Source organism: Odontesthes bonariensis, chromosome 8 (genome assembly GCF_027942865.1).
Source record: "Odontesthes bonariensis isolate fOdoBon6 chromosome 8, fOdoBon6.hap1, whole genome shotgun sequence".
Lineage (NCBI taxonomy): Eukaryota > Metazoa > Chordata > Actinopteri > Atheriniformes > Atherinopsidae > Odontesthes > Odontesthes bonariensis.
In genome coordinates, this window is record NC_134513.1 from 9,630,525 (window position 1) to 9,648,268 (window position 17,744).

General features: G+C 42.8%; 1 protein-coding gene across 1 annotated transcript in view; it reads left to right on the plus strand.

Moving 5' to 3' along the window:
- The window catches only part of LOC142385247 (fatty acyl-CoA reductase 1), a 46,823-nt gene that overhangs the window by 24,583 nt on the left and 4,496 nt on the right, over positions 1–17,744 (plus strand). The window contains exons 3-8 of the mRNA XM_075471598.1: positions 7,248–7,423; positions 11,597–11,776; positions 12,405–12,582; positions 14,403–14,447; positions 14,534–14,652; positions 15,817–15,884. Of these exons, the coding sequence (XP_075327713.1) occupies positions 7,248–7,423; positions 11,597–11,776; positions 12,405–12,582; positions 14,403–14,447; positions 14,534–14,652; positions 15,817–15,884 (766 nt within the window). The remainder of the gene's footprint in view (positions 1–7,247; positions 7,424–11,596; positions 11,777–12,404; positions 12,583–14,402; positions 14,448–14,533; positions 14,653–15,816; positions 15,885–17,744) is intronic.

Consider the following 17,744-nt stretch of genomic DNA (forward strand, 5'->3'; position numbering starts at 1 on the left):
TCAGAAACTTCTAAGCGTTTCTGCAGTTGTCGCTGCTAAACGGGCAGTTACAATCAAAGTGCAAACAGCCCCCCCATTTCACTGCCTGTAATCACAGACGTAACCCGGGTCGATGCGTGTTTCCCCAACTCTGCCACTCTCTGTGTAGATCTGCTCTCTGGTTTTCAGGCCTTTGCCTGTTATCTCACTCTGATCCAATATGACTCCACTGTTGTATTGATTTCCTCTTGTGTTTCTCCACAGCCAGGTGATCTTTCCTGCAGTGTAAATATTCAAGATGTATTGATTCCTGTCGGCCCCGATGAGGAGGTCTGTGTCTCCACTTGTGGAGCTGCTGAGATTCCTTCCTTAACCGTTAATACCTCCTGCCGCCCACATTTCATTCCCGATTAATTTCTCATAAGCTAAATCTAAAGCGTGCCATTGGGCATGGCAGTGTGTCTAAGGCGTGTCGAGCTCTGTCATAACTATGACCTTTGGAATGAGCGAGCGGGGTGACTCGGCATTTACTGTGTCGAATCCTGCACGAGACCGAAGCTTTGAGGAGATGGGTTGTCACTTTCAGTCTGTGGCATTTGTTCACTCACCTGTGGTTTCTTGGCATGTGCATGGAGCAGGCAAGTAGGCTGAGAGCAACCCGTAACTCTAATCATCCTCCCCAGAGAGGTGGGCGAATGGAGGAACAGCGCTTTTGCATATAATTAGGCCGCAAATTAACTCCAGTTTATGAAATTGATTAGCTCATTGAATGCAACCGTTGAAGTCTTTAGGGCTGTGAAGACTGGGCTTCTGGGGATTGTTGCCGTCGTGCACAGTTTCCGTTGTGCCATCTTTCCGTCTGCAGACAGGATGAACAGAGATTTGTGGCGGGAAGCTATCTGAGATGTTTTCAGGGTTTTCACCCTGTTGCTTTTGCCACAGTTTCCAAAGACGTGTTGTGCTTATGCTTCCCCGTCTGCAGTTTCTCATCATATTGTGTAAAACATTGTTGCTGTTCTGCATGATTTTTTTATTCTATAATTATTAAGAACATTTGCTTGAAAGTACCCCACTGTTGTTTTTAAAGACAGTTTCTTGGACAGACGGCACTCGCTGTGTTGTTCACCTCGATGCCTGCTGATAGTCTGTCAGCGTCACTCTCAAAAATGAGGACTTGAAGGAATGGAGGATGTTGTTGTGGAAATGCTGTAATTGCTGAATGAACGTGGTATTTCTGGTACAAGTGTGTGAGCGAATAGTGTTTACTTAGAGCAAAGACCTGCGGCTCATTTTGAAATCTCTCATTTCTGTCTATATGCTCTTTTAGGGTAATAAAATGATCCTTTGCTCAATATTAGATCATCATCTAAAAGACTAGAAGCTAACCTGCATACCAAACATCGGCCGCAAACTCTACATTAGCTATCACTGTAAATGTTTTCACTTTGCTCATATTGATCTTGTCGGTTGAGTTGTGTACAGGGACAGCGCAGAGGCACATGTGAGAAAACCCTCCTTTTCCATTAGGTTGCTTTGACAGGCTGTTTACTGCAATCCCTGATCAATCCCCTAAACTTTTAAGAAGCTGAGAGATTTGAAGTTGGAAGAGGAGAGTTTGCATTTTTCTGTCTTAAGTGGACCAATCATGAAATGAACATGATTCCAGGGCAGTATCACAACATTTGGTCCCGTGTTATGCCCCCCCTTACATTTGACACATTTTCTGAGCATAAAGGAGCTTTTTTTTTTTTTTCATAAGCAAGACTCAGCAGTTGAAAGCAGGAGATTAATGTTTCAAAAATGTTTTTTTACTCAGACTGTGAGATGGGTTTTTTTCAGGACGAGCATTAGAAAAGTGCAGTGGCACACAGAATGCTCAGATCTGTCTCTATGCCCCTGGGAGGCTCTTAGGGAAGCAAGGACAGGGACTGATTGAAGATGGGGTGAAGAAAAGTTGAAATGTGTCCTTTCAGTCTTTGACATACTGACAGCCCTGCAGGCTCATCATGTCTGTCCTCCTTCACAGCTTCCCATGAGAGTCCTTGCATTGCTGACTTCTCCCCAAGCCTAGAATTTAATCCTTAGGCACAAAAGAACCTCGCTGGTACGTGAGATCATTATTATTATTATTATTATCATTATTATTATTATTATTAGTTTTTTTTTTTTTTTCATATTTGCATCTTCCACACCACGAGTAGAGCCTATTTCTCCTCGTTCTTTCTGTCTGTAGTGCTGTAACACATTCTTTTGTCATTAATCCTGCTCACATCCTAGGATTTGACTAACTTAGACAGTACATGCCAGGAAATGGAGGTCAGCGCAGAGGGTACTGTCGTTAATTGCTTCCTTCTGACACACTTTGGCAGACTTTCCCTGGCTGCTGTAAATTTTTTCCAGCTTGTTCATCTACAGTTGGTGGAGTCGGACGTACTCAGCAGGGAAAGGTGCAGACCGAAGCTAAATTTTTTAAAGATTTTTTAAGACATTTCAGAAGAAAAAAAGTGGGGGTGGGGGGGGTTGACTTGTTTACTGATGAAGTCACCGCTAAAAGAGTGAGGGAAGAAAGGTAGTGACATGTATTTGGATATTCTAAAAGATCCAAAGGGGGGGGCTGTGGATGCATCTTGGGACCACCAGTGTATCAGATGTGAAGGGCACGGCCATCATTAGCTCTGCTTCACACTGTCATATTGTGACCGGATATTCTGGTACCACTGCCCTCTCGGACGATGCCCACCACAACAAAAACTCTCACCTCCTCAAACATTTCTCACAAGTTGTCTGCCTCTCTCCTCGACTTTTGCTTTTCTCTTTCTCTCACAGCCGCCCCTTTGCTCTAAGGGACAGGGGGCTGTGAAAAGAGTGGAGTCCAGCTAAAGGGCAGTCAGTGAGAAGAAAGGCTGTTTAAATGGCATCTCAAGTTGCTGGCTGAAAGGAAAATGCCATTAGTGTTGGGTTACTGTCAAAGTCCACACAGCAGCTGATACAAGCACTCTTGATGGAAGATTTAGTGCCCTCAAGGTCTTAAAAATGGGACTGCTCAGTGCTGAGGAAGGAAAAGTGATGACCCCATGCCACCTCTACAGGTTAAATAAGCGGGAATTCACTTGTTAACGGACGTTGATGGTTGCTTGTCGTGACTTAGGTTGTGACTGTGTTTGACTGACCACAAGTTGCACAACAAAAACCACTTGTGCTTACACTGCAGGAACTGCTGTGGTGATGTCTTTCCCCTCGGAGTTGCAAACTGGACTATTGTCTCCCTGTGCAAGGCAGTTTGCTCACTGACACCCGTGGGCGGGAGAAGGGTGCAGTGTTAAATGCGAGCGGTGGAAGGCTGGCACAAGACCACTTCTCATCCAAAGAGCCTTTTACAGAACAACGGCACAATCCCACAATGCCAGTCTCTGCCTGCGCATGAAACAAAAAGCTCTCTGAAGCCCACATCGTACGGCCTCATTCACCCCTCTGACCCTCGTGCACTTTCTCCGCTCTGGGTGTTTATGTAACTCGACGTTGGCTTAGAGGTGCTTCAGAAATATTTTTGACAGACTGGATGTCCAACTTTTGCTACAATTTTGGTGTGAATTGTTGTCAGAGTACACTGAAAAGTTGTATGATTTTTTTTCCTTTATCTTTCAAGTATGCAACAGCATTGAAAGGCAGAGGGGCTACCAGCTGGTTCCAAGATGCTGGCAATTTAGCTCGAATAGTTTTGTTTGTATTTCTGGTTTGTAGCTAAAGTCAAACTGAAATAGGGAAAAAAACGGAAACACCATTTTCAATGGCAAGGCTTTTTAGTTGAATGCAAGTATAGTGGCAAAACTGAATATTGTTTAAAGATCGTTTAAAAATTTCAAGTGTCAACAAACCATGTAGAGACGAGTTAGCATGCTAACCAGTTAGCATCTGCACCTTCCCTTTTATAATGCCACTTTGTATCTCCAAAAGGGGTCGGTGAGTTTTTGTAGCATCCTGTTTAACCTCAGTCCAGTTGCATAAATCATTTCCCTTTGTTTGGAGTCTCTCTTAAACCTCATGTCAGTCATGTTAAACAAAATGGTTAATGACTCACAGTAAAGTTAGCAAAGATGATTTAAGCTCTAGGCATTAAACAGTTGGCGAGCAGGATGGCGAGCCAGCTTGAAAGGGTTTGCTGTTGAGATTTTTTTTACCCACCACTCACGCCATCGTGTGCTTCAGTTTTTGGTTTCACATGCTGTACTAATCTCTGTAGATGTCCCTTTTGAAACCTCTATTAAAACACAAATGCGTGTACATCATGATGAAAGTGTCTCATGGTTATTCATCAGAACAGATACCATTCTAAGAATTTCCTCAAGTGCTCATTATTTAAATATTACACTGACAGGCAGCTGCTGTAACTATGTAAGCTTCCCCAGTCCACACTGACACTGAACCCCACTTTGCATTTTAGAATATTGCCGAAAACTCACATGTACTAACTTCAAATATATATATTTTGAACTGCCTTTCAGTTTCTTACGCACCGTAGTCTCATTACAACTGTAAGTTCCCCAAATCGTATTGAAGCACTAGCATATTGTGGCTAAGACTTTCCTTTCAATCAGTTTCTTGAAATATTGAAGCAGTTCTTCATTCAGCTTATTTCTACTGCTGAGTTTGCACTAGTTGCTTGAACCTCAGCTGCTGTTGCAGACCTCAGAATAGAGTTGCACCACAGAGGTGATTTGTAGCCTGGTAATCACTTTTGTACTTTTGTGAAAACAGTTTTGGGTCACTGAGGACCGGTTACTATCAGAGACCCCACTCGTCTTTTTTTTTTTAACAGCTCCTCTGTTCCAGCTCTCTTTCAGCTGACCTTGCACTCCGGGCTATGAGAAGAGTCTGGATTTGTTTTCAGGGTAAACTCTCAGTAAAAAATTTCCTCGTCACACTCCCCCAAACGAACTTGTGGGAAATTTGGCCAGGCCTCCGATGAATTCTGGGGGGTTTGTTTATTGTTGCCGAGCTACACGCCCTCAAGAGGAAGTTAAACTGAGGTCACTGAATGACATCAACGCCTCTGTGAATCATAGAGTAGAGAGGGAACAGTCTGTGCCATTAAACAAATATAAGTTTGATATTTTTGGAATTTAATTTTTTTTTAGGAAGCTGCACAGTGAATCTCTTATGCTGCTGTTGTTCTCTGCAGACTGCCAGTCTCTGTCATTACCGGCTGTTGGCCTAAAGCAGAGTTGGGAAAAATGTTTGCATTGCCCGACAGCAATGCCACACTGTCGAGCAGAAAATATTGCCTTTACCCCTCTCCACCAATTAGAAACTCTTCTGATTTATGACATGAAATGCTGCAAATTGGAGCTTTTTGCCTGATATGGGAAGCTTGTTGTAGAGTATCTGCAGAAGACGCATTACAAAGCATAGAGCTGAATAGAGTCTATAATATGAATATACACAGCTGCTGGAAGCTTTTTAATTCAACATCTGTCATCCACAACAAAGGGAGAACCGCTAAGTCGGACAGCTGACACACAGGCCGGCAGTTTCATAACACGCACTCCGATGGCAATCCCTCCACTTCCCCACCCCCACCTTTTTTTCTTTCTCATGCCATTAGAGACTATCTGTTAAAATTATACAGTGCTGCTTTGCTGCTAGTTATGTTAATGGGCAAAGCAGCAGCATGCATGATGAAATATGACACATGACTCTGCCGCTTTGGGTCGGCGTCTCGTGACACGACACGGAGGCTTCGTGCTCGGCTCTCTGCAGGATGTAAAGGCTGCGTGGGTTGTGGTCTGTGTGAGCCATGAGCATGTAGATCCAGACGAGAGTTCACATAATCCCCTCTCCCTGTTGGAATGTCAATCCGCAGCCCTCAATTGGCAAACACCAGTATAAACAGGTGGAATCATGTCACATAAGCAGGGCTTTGTACTGGGTTACACATTTCTTTGTGAATAAAATAGAGTACGTATAGAGCTCAATCTACACAGGCAGAAGGAGGTTGTAGGAATGTATAGCCCTGATAGTATTATGTATAGAGCAGGGACTGCATTTATTTCTTCAATGGGGCAGTTACTTACGAGCGCTGACTCACTGAACTGTGTGTTTGTGTGTGTGTGTGTGTGTGTGTGTGTGTGTGTGTGTGTGTGTGTGTGTGTGTGTGTGTGTGTGTGTGTGTGTGTGTGTGCGCTGTGTTTACTGTAAGACATTATTAGGAAACACTCCTCAGTCTGACTCATAGCACACAATGGCCAAAAGAAATTCTTTCTTTCCCACACTATCTTCCCAAAGCAACCTTTGTGAAAATGTGTTAATATTTGCCAATCGGGGCCAAAATTGATTTATATTTCCATTCACTGTAGTTACATGCACAGTTGAGCAATTAGTCCTAATGGTTTCCAGGAAAAACTTAAGACATGTTTAAACGACAGCAGCTTTATTGGGAATTCAGCTGTATCAATTGTACAACTTTGGGCAGGTTATGTATTGACTTATGCATGATTCATGTAAGTATGTTCATTCCTGCTTGTGCAGCTCTCATCCGTACACTGAGTGAGGGATTTTGGGTAAATAACCAACGCAGCTAGCTTGTGGTGCAGTCCTTCAAAAAAAAAAGTACTAGCCATCAGATGAAGCTGTATGTAGGTCAAATGCGGATTGGCTGAACAGATTTCATCCCAAATGTTAAAAACTATGAAAGACAAACAGTCAGGAGTGAAAAGCACAAACAGGAGCTGCACTGGAGAGCTCTATTAGTTTGTAATACTTCTTTTTGTTCCATCACAACGCAAATCTTTGTCCTCTTTGACTTTTCTCTTTTGGCTGCAGGACAGCTAAAAGACCAACAACAGACCCAACAAGCAAGAGTCGCCCACGGTGGCAAAATGATGCTACACATTTAGAATTACTTATTTTATGTCCTTTTTTTTTACTTTCAGAATATAAAATGTAAATTCCTCACATCAGAAGCACATTTGGTCGTGATAGTGGAACAGAAAAGGGTGCGCTGGTGTTTTGTTTTGCCTTCAGCAATTATGTAAAGTAACACATTTGCTGTGCTTGCTTACTGGAGATAATTTGCATTGCTTGACATGCTGTTTAAGTGTTTAGCTGTCAACATTTGAGTCTCTCTAATACTTCTTCCCTCCAGCCCTAGTGCATTTTGACCAGAGCTATAAATAAGTGAAGCGCTCCGTTTGTTGTCCAGCATCACTTTAATTCTCCCGATGAGTCGGTTCAAACTTAGACGTCTTTCTGTGTTTTGTCGTGTCTGGCAGCTTTTCGACCGAGTAAGAGAGGACAACCCTGATTTCCACCAGAAGATCATCCCAATCAGCAGCGAGCTGACGCAGCCGGGCCTCGCCATCAGCTCAGAGGATGTGGCGAAACTCACCGCCTGCATCCACATAGTCTTCCACTGCGCCGCCACCATCCGCTTCGACGAGCCTCTCAAGTGAGGATCAGCTTGACTTTAAGCACGAGTGCAAACACCCTCTCCTCTCTGCGTAGCACAAAGTTCCCTTCCTATTTTACACGACAACTGCAGTTATTCACACATTTAGTGCCGGCGGGAGCTTTTTGGCATTCCACTGCGACAAATAGCTTCCTCAGGTGTGAACAAAGTGTCTCTTTAATGGCTGGGTTCGTTTTCCGTGTAGAAGGAACTTCCTTTTAAGAAAGCGAAGTCCAGAGGATGTGTATCTCATTGAGCAGGCCGAATTGTTTCATTGATTTTACAGAGAAGAGGAAGTGGAGCAGGATGAGGATGTGTAGAAATAAAGTTTTTAAAAGGCAGTTTGAGAACAGCGTGACAACTTCTCAAACAACAAATGGCTCCATCTTTAAACATGGGGCCATGGCGTGTATTAAAAATCTAGTTGAACAAACTAGCTTTTTTAACATAGTAAGATGTGTTATTTATCTTCAAGGTGGAGCTGGTGCTGAGATTGTCACTGGTGGGGTTTAGGTGTCCATTAGCAAATCAGACCCTGGTGGTAATGTTCAAGATGTCATTATATCGGCCTCCGGATCGATTTTAAATGTACAAGAAACTGGTCGATGGCCTAATTTTCAAGTAAAAGTTTGTGGACTGCAAGTTTTGCTGCAGACTCTAGAATCAAAGGGGAAATTCCCGCGTCAGACGATGACGTAAGTTTCTCTGAGGAGGAAAACACGAGCAACATCTGTAGAGCATCGATTGGAAGCTAATACAGTCAGCACCGAGTACAACAACAGCAAACAAGATTAAAGTGCAGATAGTAATATCCATGTTAAATAACCATTATGAACTGTAGCAGACTCCATCAAATTAAAAAAAATACATCGAGCCTGAAACTATTGTTTAAACTACTAAATATGTAGGAAGATGCACACATCCCTTAAACTCATATAGGATATAATTCAGATGATTAGTTGCCATGATTTCTTAAATCTTTCAGGAGGAGGAGGTATATTATTGTGTTATGGTCTATCCTCCATGCTGGGAAGATCCTATCATTTTTATGTAACACTAGATTGATTAGATTGAACCCGCATAGCCTGATACTGACATGTTTGTGTAATTATTTACTCAGTTGATTACGCTCGTCACAGCTGTCAGATGTGATTATCAAAATGTTGCTTCAAAGCAGTTGCATTGACACAAAGTCAGAAAACAGTTGAAATATAATGTCATGACGTTTTTTTCCCAGCACAGCTTACTTTTCACCATTTCAAGCTTACTCAGGGACACAGTGGGCCAGAGAGAGAGTGTATTGTTTTTGCTCTCTGTCAGTTTGTGCTAAAGCTAAAGATCTAGTGCGAGAACGCTCTGACTATTCACCACCAAAGACACAGAGATCTGGTTGTGAGCGCTGGTCTGAGGAAAGCTGGAGCCATCTGTTTACATTGTGCTGGATAAAGATAAATGTCTGTTGATGGGTGCGGAGAGCAAAAAGAGTGAAGGCCATAATGACACCAGTGATGTGTCTGACTTGACGTGAAGATTTCACACACATCACACGTTTGGTTGTTAATATTTCAGATTAAATGCGTTTTCAGTCTCCGTACCGTTTCTCAGATAATAGAAAAACTTCTTGGCTGTTCTGCACCACAGTTGAAACACAGTATTTAGACCATATTGTAAGATGCTTACAGTGACTTGATATTGAAAAATGAAATGAATTTGTTCGTCAGAAACGTTTTTACTTGATGAGTGACTCCATATATTCTGGTGAGAGCCATAATTAGGCCTTGATAAAGACACCAATAGGTTTTATTTATAGAGCGCTCTTCAAGATACTCAGTTAAAGATCTGATGCAATGAAACAGTAGAGCCACTCCTAAAAAAAGGTGAAGTTGTACTGACTGAGACACACAACTCTGAAGTTGAGATGGAAACTGTTGTCATAAGTGGAGGAAGAATGCTGCACCACCCTGTTTGTTACACAACCGGTTTTAATCAAACCGCAGTTTAGTTTGTGTCTGTGTCAGCAACAGCTTTAGGAATTGTAAGAATCGGCATCAACAACGAGCTGCTTTGATCATTTGCTTCTGGAAAAAACAATCAAAAGAATATGTGGTTGAACACAGTTAAAGGGCGCTAGAATTAGAGAGCATATCCCATTTCATTATTGGATGCTTCAGCTTTGGGGCAGAAAAAAAAGGCATAATGATGAGGTGATTATAATATAAAGAGTGGCTTGTGTGGAGATAAATATTTACCTGAGGTGGACTAGTCTTAGGGCTCTTTGAAGATGGGCATTTTTGAGGCGGGATGGTCTGAGCGACAGCTTTGTTTGGAGAAACCTGCTTCACTGCTCTCCACTCAGATCCATATTGACCTGCTACTGCTTTCACTTCTCTTCTGCCCCGCTGGGTTTCACACTGCCCTTCCTGTCTGTCTGCGCTCTTTGCCTTCGCCCATCTTTGTTCCCACGAAGTGGCCTTTATGTCCTCTTTTCAGCCCTCTTCATCTGACTTTGGCTCCCATGGTCACTGCGCCTCCCTCTCTGTATTCGGAGTCATCATTCTTGTGCAGCAGCCTCGTAAGCAGTGCGGTGACACAAATCAGGCGACTTAGTTCAGGGCTTTATCCAACCTTAACGGATCAATCTTGTTTGTTTAAGCAGATATTTTTTTTTCTGCTTCTTGTTTCCTCTGTAACAGTAACATGGAATTCACTGAGAATTGCGACTGGGGCACCATTGTTGAAGAAGAACAATGGAGAAAGAGAGAGGAGCAGTCTGGCTATCAGAATTTAATGATCCACTCAGATTAGTCTGAAAGATCTGGAAGAGAAAGCTAAGAAGAGTGGAGAAATTAGAGCCGCAGCTAATCAAAATGATTACTTATTGATGAATCTAACCAATAACTGTTTATTTTTTTTTATTTTTCTTTCATTTAAGTCATTTTATGTCTGTGCTAGTCTGATGACGATACTGCCAATATGGTATGTTGGTAATAGTAACGGCAGTAGTAGCTTAATACCATGAATGGTAATAGAAGTAATAATGATAAATGATAAAAACTGAAATCAGAGAGGTGATCTAAACGCTCTAACGTTGCATATATAGCGATGTATTTGGGATTGTACTTTTGTAGATTTGAGCTACAATGATCCGGAGTTTTCCGGTGAATCAGGACAGCAAAGACAGATGGGCGATGATTCAGCTGCAGGAACGAGACACAGTGGTGCGTCCAGTCTCTCCTGACCGTCCTGCTGGCGTGACGCCCTGCATATGGTCGCAGAATTTAGTGCAAAGATAACACGCCCGTGCTCAAAGCTCATCTACATTTAATCATTGTCCTTATTCTCCGGTCACCGCTCTGCTTACTCCACACTGCTGCTCCCAACCTAAACACACCTGATTCCTGCAGCCAGACCAGTCGCCCACGACCCACCATCACGCACATACCTTGTAAACCTGAGGCTTCCTTTTTAAGCAGCATATCTTGTGTTTCAGTCTGGTTAAACTGACCCTAAATTTATTTTTTTTTTTGGGCTAGGAAGGATATCCATGGTTTTTCTCAGCTGTGTAGCTATTTTTATAATAACAAATGTTGCCTTTTTGTAAACATTTTAGTCTAAACTAGAACTTAAAGTCAGTTCAATGCGTTTGCTTCTTCCAGCTGAGCAGCATGTATCTCGCAGGACAGATGTGTGAGATATTAGATCATGTTGCTGTTTGGCCCTCACTCTGCAGAACACAGCTGAACAGTGAATCTGAGTCGATTCTGGTAGAATGAGGGATCAGGGAAAAATACTGAGACCAGCATATTTGCAAAGAATAGGAGATGGTTTTTCGTTCTTCCCCCTCCAGCTCTTACTTATCATCGCCCTGCTTCCTCTTTGATTTCATGTCTTGTTGTCATTCCACTGCAGTTTAAGATTACTCTCTGAAAATTCCTGCCAGTCTGCACATTATCATAAGGACGGAGCGCTGAGTCGTACGCAAATAAAGCACGCAAATGCTCAGAGACATTAGCAGTGGAGCAAATATGCACTCATGCATAATCAAAGCGCACACACCAACTTCCCCTCCCACACTGACTCATTTGTTTGTTGTTGTTTTTTTTGCACACCGTCTCCTCCCTCACACATGCCAGTTCACGCAGCATTTGACGCCGTCTCTCCACTGTCCTGCAGACACGCCCTGCAGTTGAATGTGATCGCCACGCAGCAGCTCCTCAGCCTGGCCCAGCAGATGCACCAACTCGAGGCCTTCATTCACATCTCCACTGCCTACGCAAACTGCAACCGCAGGCACATCGAGGAGGTCATCTATCCGCCGCCCGTCGAGCCCAAGAAGCTCATCGAGTCTCTTGAGTGAGTGGATGAAGGGCGGTTTTCTGCTCCGCTAAGACACAGAATCAATTCTCATTCAGTTTGATTGATATCATCATGTGGAATCTAATGAGCAAGTAAAAAGTCTTGGAGAAAAAAAGGTAGTTTAATTAAGTGAGATAAGGCTTGTACACACATTTGTTGACGGGGAAAAATAAGTTTTCTTGTTCGATTGTTAGTTTTTGGAATTGCAAAAGTCCATCTGTCATCTTACAGTGACAGAAAAGCTTAGAGGTTGGTTTATTCTTTCATTGGTGTGGATGAGGCTAATCAGTCATTTTGGGGAAGGGGTATTCACTTCTTTAGGAAAATTTTGTGATGGTCTTGTAATTGCTTTTTTTTGCTTTCTATTTCCTACTTGTAATTCAAAACCTCCTTTGGCAGCGCAGCCTGCTTTTTTCTTCTTTTTTTAAATGTTATATTTCTTAATAAGCTCAAAATAAAAACCGTGTTGCGCTGCCAAAGTGCTTGTCCACACACCGTGCTTATAGGCTCTCATCTGTTTGAGTGTATCATAAAGTTCTTCAGCGAAAACGACCCTGACAAAGACAATCGTGGTAAATCACCTCTCAGAAACTGTGCGGTTACCTCTTTTTTTTCTCCGTTTTAGGTGGATGGATGACGGCATTGTGCAGGACATCACGCCGCGGCTCATCGGCGAAAGACCCAACACGTACACCTACACCAAAGCCCTGGCTGAGTACGTGGTGCAGCAGGAGCAGGACAAGCTCAACATTGGCATCATCAGACCCTCCATTGTGGGAGCCAGCTGGCAGGAGCCTTTCCCCGTGAGTCCACTGAACAGTTTCCTTTTTTCTGTCTAGCACAGCTAAACCGCCGCGATTATCTTACGCTGCAGTGCCGGTGTTTGGGCATGCAACGTTTGCTTACTGTTGTGGGTGATTAACACGAGACAAGATTTGAAAAGCCTCAATGTGAGCTCAACAGTGAGGCTTGTAGCTCCCCTCACTGCCCGTGGTGAAAGCTGTTCAACATTTTCGACGCCCACAAATGACCCAGTCAATATCTTGAGCCCCTGCTCATCAAGAGTCCTCCTACCACAGTAAAACTAACTAAACTAAGATATTGATCGACTTAATCCTCTATGGCTCATTACTGCTCCCCTGTGACTTTCATTTAAGTGGCCAAGAGTTAATATATCTTTGCATTAGACCTGTGTTTTCAACTGAGAGGAAGGTATATTGAAGTGTGCAGAGGAGTGCATATGCATATAACAGCTGCCTTTATGAGTTAAACACTAAAGCTGAACGGCGCCATCTCTCCATGATTAAGCTGCCTTTAGGATGCCTGCTGCTTCAGGGATCCTTCATTTTTTTTAAATTTGCATCTTGCATTAAAGATTTAAGTCCTATTTTGCTGATACTGCATGTGAAACATCAAAGCTGCCTTTTAGTATCTGAGGTTGAGGCTCCGGCTGGTGCACAGAATGACTGATTGTTGTTAAACAGCAGGAATTCATACTATTTGATATCATAGTATATTGCATTAAGTCTGAAACTGGATATTTTCATTATTCAACTGCCTGCTGTTTTCTTAATAATTTATTATATGAAATATGAGACAGCACTTTTAGCTCTTTTGGCTGAAATTTATGATAAAAACAATTAAACTTCCAGTGCCGCTGGAACCTCAAACATAAGCCAAAACAGTCACAATTTAGTTGACTATTACCTCAGGATCAATTCCTTGGAGAAGCTTGAACTAGAGAATGTTTTTATGTTATGCATTCATTTCAGTTTATCTATATATCACCTATTCATTGTGATCATTCACATGAATATTTGACGGATTATTAGTTAACAGTAATTATAAGTTGCTGTCCTCTTGAGCTTGTGGAAGCTGTAACGGTTAACTTTGGTGTTTATATGAAGCTTGTTTACTGTTAAACTCAGAGAGGCTGCTGCATTACCAGAATTCCAGAACAACACAGGGAAGCACTTGTTTATGCGGCATCAGGAAATGTAGGCCTTGTGTGTCTGCGTGCTGGGACTGTGACGTCAGTTCCTGGCTCTGCCCAGCCTGCAGTTGTAAGCTTCGCATGGCAGCCGCTCCTCAAAAGGCCCCACTCACGCTTGGCCGTGCACTCGCCTTGGCAGCCCGTGCCAGTGGGCGCTGTGAGGAAATTAGATTGAGACAGCTTATTTTTCTGTTTGTGCTTGTGTGTGATGTGTTTCCAGGCAAAATACGCAGCGAAGTCTGTCACTTTGTGAGCGTTTGTCTTTGGAAATCTCTCATTTAACCAGAAAATGAGGCGAATTTCAGTTCAAATTTCCCTCTTGAGCACCAGCAGCCTGTTTCTCTTTGCTGCACCGGAGCACATTATTATATAACCCACCGAGTCCTCAGTCCTACACAGAAGAAGCTGCAGTGGTCTGTTAACAGTCGCTTCATCCATTTTTAATGGTGTCTTATTGAAGTAGACTGTCACTGCCACTCAGCCTCCCCTGTCTCCCACTACGACCACCACAGGAAGTAACATAACCCTGAACAACCACACGTGTAGCTGATGCAATCTATAACTCAATGTCTCTTCAGTCTCTGGGCTGTAATCGACTCTCTGAGGATTTTCTGTGCTCTCACACCACAGGGTTGGATCGACAACTTCAACGGGCCAAGTGGAGTCTTTATAGCTGTGAGTAATCATGTTCACCTTGACTCCTAAAACTTGTAGTCATCATGTAGTGTTGGAGTCCTAAGACGATGTCGTTCTGCGATCAGGCGGGAAAGGGAATCCTGCGCACTATGAGGGCCAACAACGACGCAGTAGCTGATCTGATCCCTGTGGATGTGGTCATCAACCTGACCCTGGCTGCTGGCTGGTACACCGCCGTGCACAGGCGAGTCAGCACTCTGAAACTGAAAGCTCATTTTAGGGGAGGGGGGGTTCTTTTAGCAAATTGGTGAAGTAAGCTTCCTGTTCAAAACTTGTTTTTTTTTTTCATTTCAGTCTTGAATTATTCAGGTAACTCCCGACAAACTCTAACTGGACTTCGTTTTGATTCCTTTTTTTTCTAATAATCTCAAATCGGTAAAGTGTGTCGTTTCCCAGACGTAAACCAGAGTTTCAATTACAGAGAGCCAACTGATTTTCAGATCCTGTTTTGACTGCATCGTAACCGTGGCATGAAGGGTCAGGATGTGATTTAGATAGGGGAGGGCCAGTACAGATTGATCACCCGAGTTAAGATTCTTTATCGTCATTACTTTTTGGAATGTTTTAAGGAGGAAAAGCTAAATGTTTCCCAGCTTGCTGAGTTGGAAGAGAGGTTGACAAATAATGTTGGGTCAAGTATTTATGAGATAGGATGAAGTGAGATGAGATAAAGTTGGAGAGAATGTGCTTCTGCATGTACAGTAATGGGAAAAATCTTTTCTACGCTTCTTATCTTGAGACTTGAAACAGAAAGTTTGTTTGTCTGTTTTATAGCCCCCAATGTCGCAAACACGCCACTGAATAGGGAAAGTTATTTTTATGACCTCTCTTTATGCGATATTATGTGACAAGAGATTTTAAAACCATTGGAAGAGGAATTCCTGACTTCGTAGATTAAGTTAACAGTGATCTTATCTTAACAGACATCTTAAGATGTCTTAAATGAACGTTTTTTTTCTAAAATACACCAAAGTTAAATAAAATTGATGTACAGTGGTTCATCTAAAACCTTGACATTCTTGTGGTTACGCTACCTCCCTTATTACAATGGAGGTTCCCACTGGAAACATCTTACTCACGGCTTCACTATTTCATCACCAAAATTCGCTGGCTCAGATTTTCCAGAGTGGGAACAATGTGGCTGGAAAATGTAGTTCAGCCTCTCCCATCTCAGTCTACTAAGAAACTCCAAAAGATTTCATTTAGCATCTCAGATGTAAACATTCAAATCGATGTCATACTCTTCTATTTCCTCTGCTGGTGTGTTATGAACAACAGCGTCTGTTCATTTTGGACCGATGTCGATTGATAAGACGTTATTTTGACCTTCATCTCCCACATCCCACAGACCTAAAACAGCCCTGGTGTACAACTGCACAACCGGCGGCATCAACCCGTTCCACTGGGGAGAGATTGGTGAGTACACTGTTTGACTGGTTTAAAGGCAACAGAAACCTGTCGCTGCAGGCGGATATTTATGGACCTGTTTTGTCTGCTCCGGTCTGCAGTGCCGTCGTCTCTGTGCGCTTTCGTCATCACAAATCAATAAGCCGGCACTGTGGCACAATGTTGCCGTTGTGTAGTGCAGCGTAGTTGTGGCGTCGTCTGGTACAAGATTAAGGTGGAGAGCAGCTGCCACCTGCTGGAAAGAGGCAGATGATGGTGGGATGTGGGTGAGCTTTTAGTTTTATGTCGTTTTTAGATTGTTAATTAGGATTTCTGAAAAAGGGAACGTTTTGCCCATTTAACCGCAAAGAGTTCAACTGGAAAAAAAAGATAGCTTAATTCAAAATAAGGGTCACACTGCGTTCTTCCTAACCAACCTGACAAAACAGATAGTGTACATTTGTAAGTAGAGATAAGTAACTTTTATTCTTGTTTGATCCACCAGCGCTTTTCTTTTTTTCTTTTTTTTTCATGAATGCATTGTTCATTTTATCATTATATGATGGAAAATGTGTTCCTGACCAACAGTTCATGACCCAACAGTCAAAAATTGACAAATGGATTGGCCGTGAAATACTCATTTCAATCACTCAGCATTTCTAAAACGACTAATTGATAAATCTGCAGCTCACATGGGGACTGAACCTGAACCCTGAATCATCCCTCTGAACAGAATTTATGCCATCAGGCCATTTGCCTTCAGATACTCCTCAATATGTTAGTGCAGTTGTTGTTTTGAGAGAAGCAGAGGGATTGCGTTGTGAAGAGTGAAAACTCATTGTTGCCCTCCGACTGGCCGGATGTCAAGGGACCCTCAGATTAACAAACGCACGCCCTTCGCCACAGAAATTGCTACCAGATGGCCCGTGGCAGGATTAGACCTCATCACTGCAGCTCAGCATCATGCAAGAAGAGCTGTGCGCTGCAGTCTCGCTGGTTCAGATGAGGCTAGTTATAAAACAGTCGGATCAGAGGATAACACTAGATGCCCCCTCAGGAGTGAATTTAAGTTTCTACTCCACTGTGCATTTCAGAAAAGGATTAAACAAGGAGTGTCTAGCTGCTTGTTCCTGCTCCGTTTTTTTATTATCACAACTGTCGCAGCCCCCTGAGAGCGGCTCAAGGTTAGCAGAGATACTCCCAACCAGGCTGCCTGGATCCAGGCCACAGCTGGCTGTCACCTCAGATCTGGTCATCTCGGCCCCTGCAACCACCACGTCTGTTGCCATGGAAACAAACCTTACAAGGCCCAGTTCGCATGCTGGGTGTGATGTAATGTCTGTAATCACATGGATGCTCTCGCATCTGTGAATGGCCACTGCTGGATTGTGGGGGAGGAGCTTCTGCCTGGCAGCAGGAGTGACCACTTCGTGCCTGAGTGTCATGATTTAGGCCGGCCGGGGTTCCTGGAAGTCATGATCCTTGCATAGAAAACCCCCAATCTGTGTGCATCTGTGTGTTTACCTATTTGGTTTCTCGTTAGTGGAAGGGGAAAAACCTCATTGTTAGCCCCACTTTTTGCCTGTTTTACTCTTACATAAGTGTCACAGAGTTAAGCACAGGATTATCTGAAAAATAAATACCTACTGTTCTTTGAATATTTCCGAAGAGATGTTTCTCAAAGTCACTTTTCATCCTCTGCGTTTAAAAAGAATATTCTATGTATTCAATTTATGATTGTTGTAATATTTCTATTTATTCCAAGAAAAGCTAGGGTTAAAAAAAAGGCTACACTGGTCTCTTTTTAAGCATGAAACAAATAGACATTTCTGTTCTTAAAATTAAAAAATTTTAAAATTCTTTATGATGGGTTTTATTTTCTAATCAACT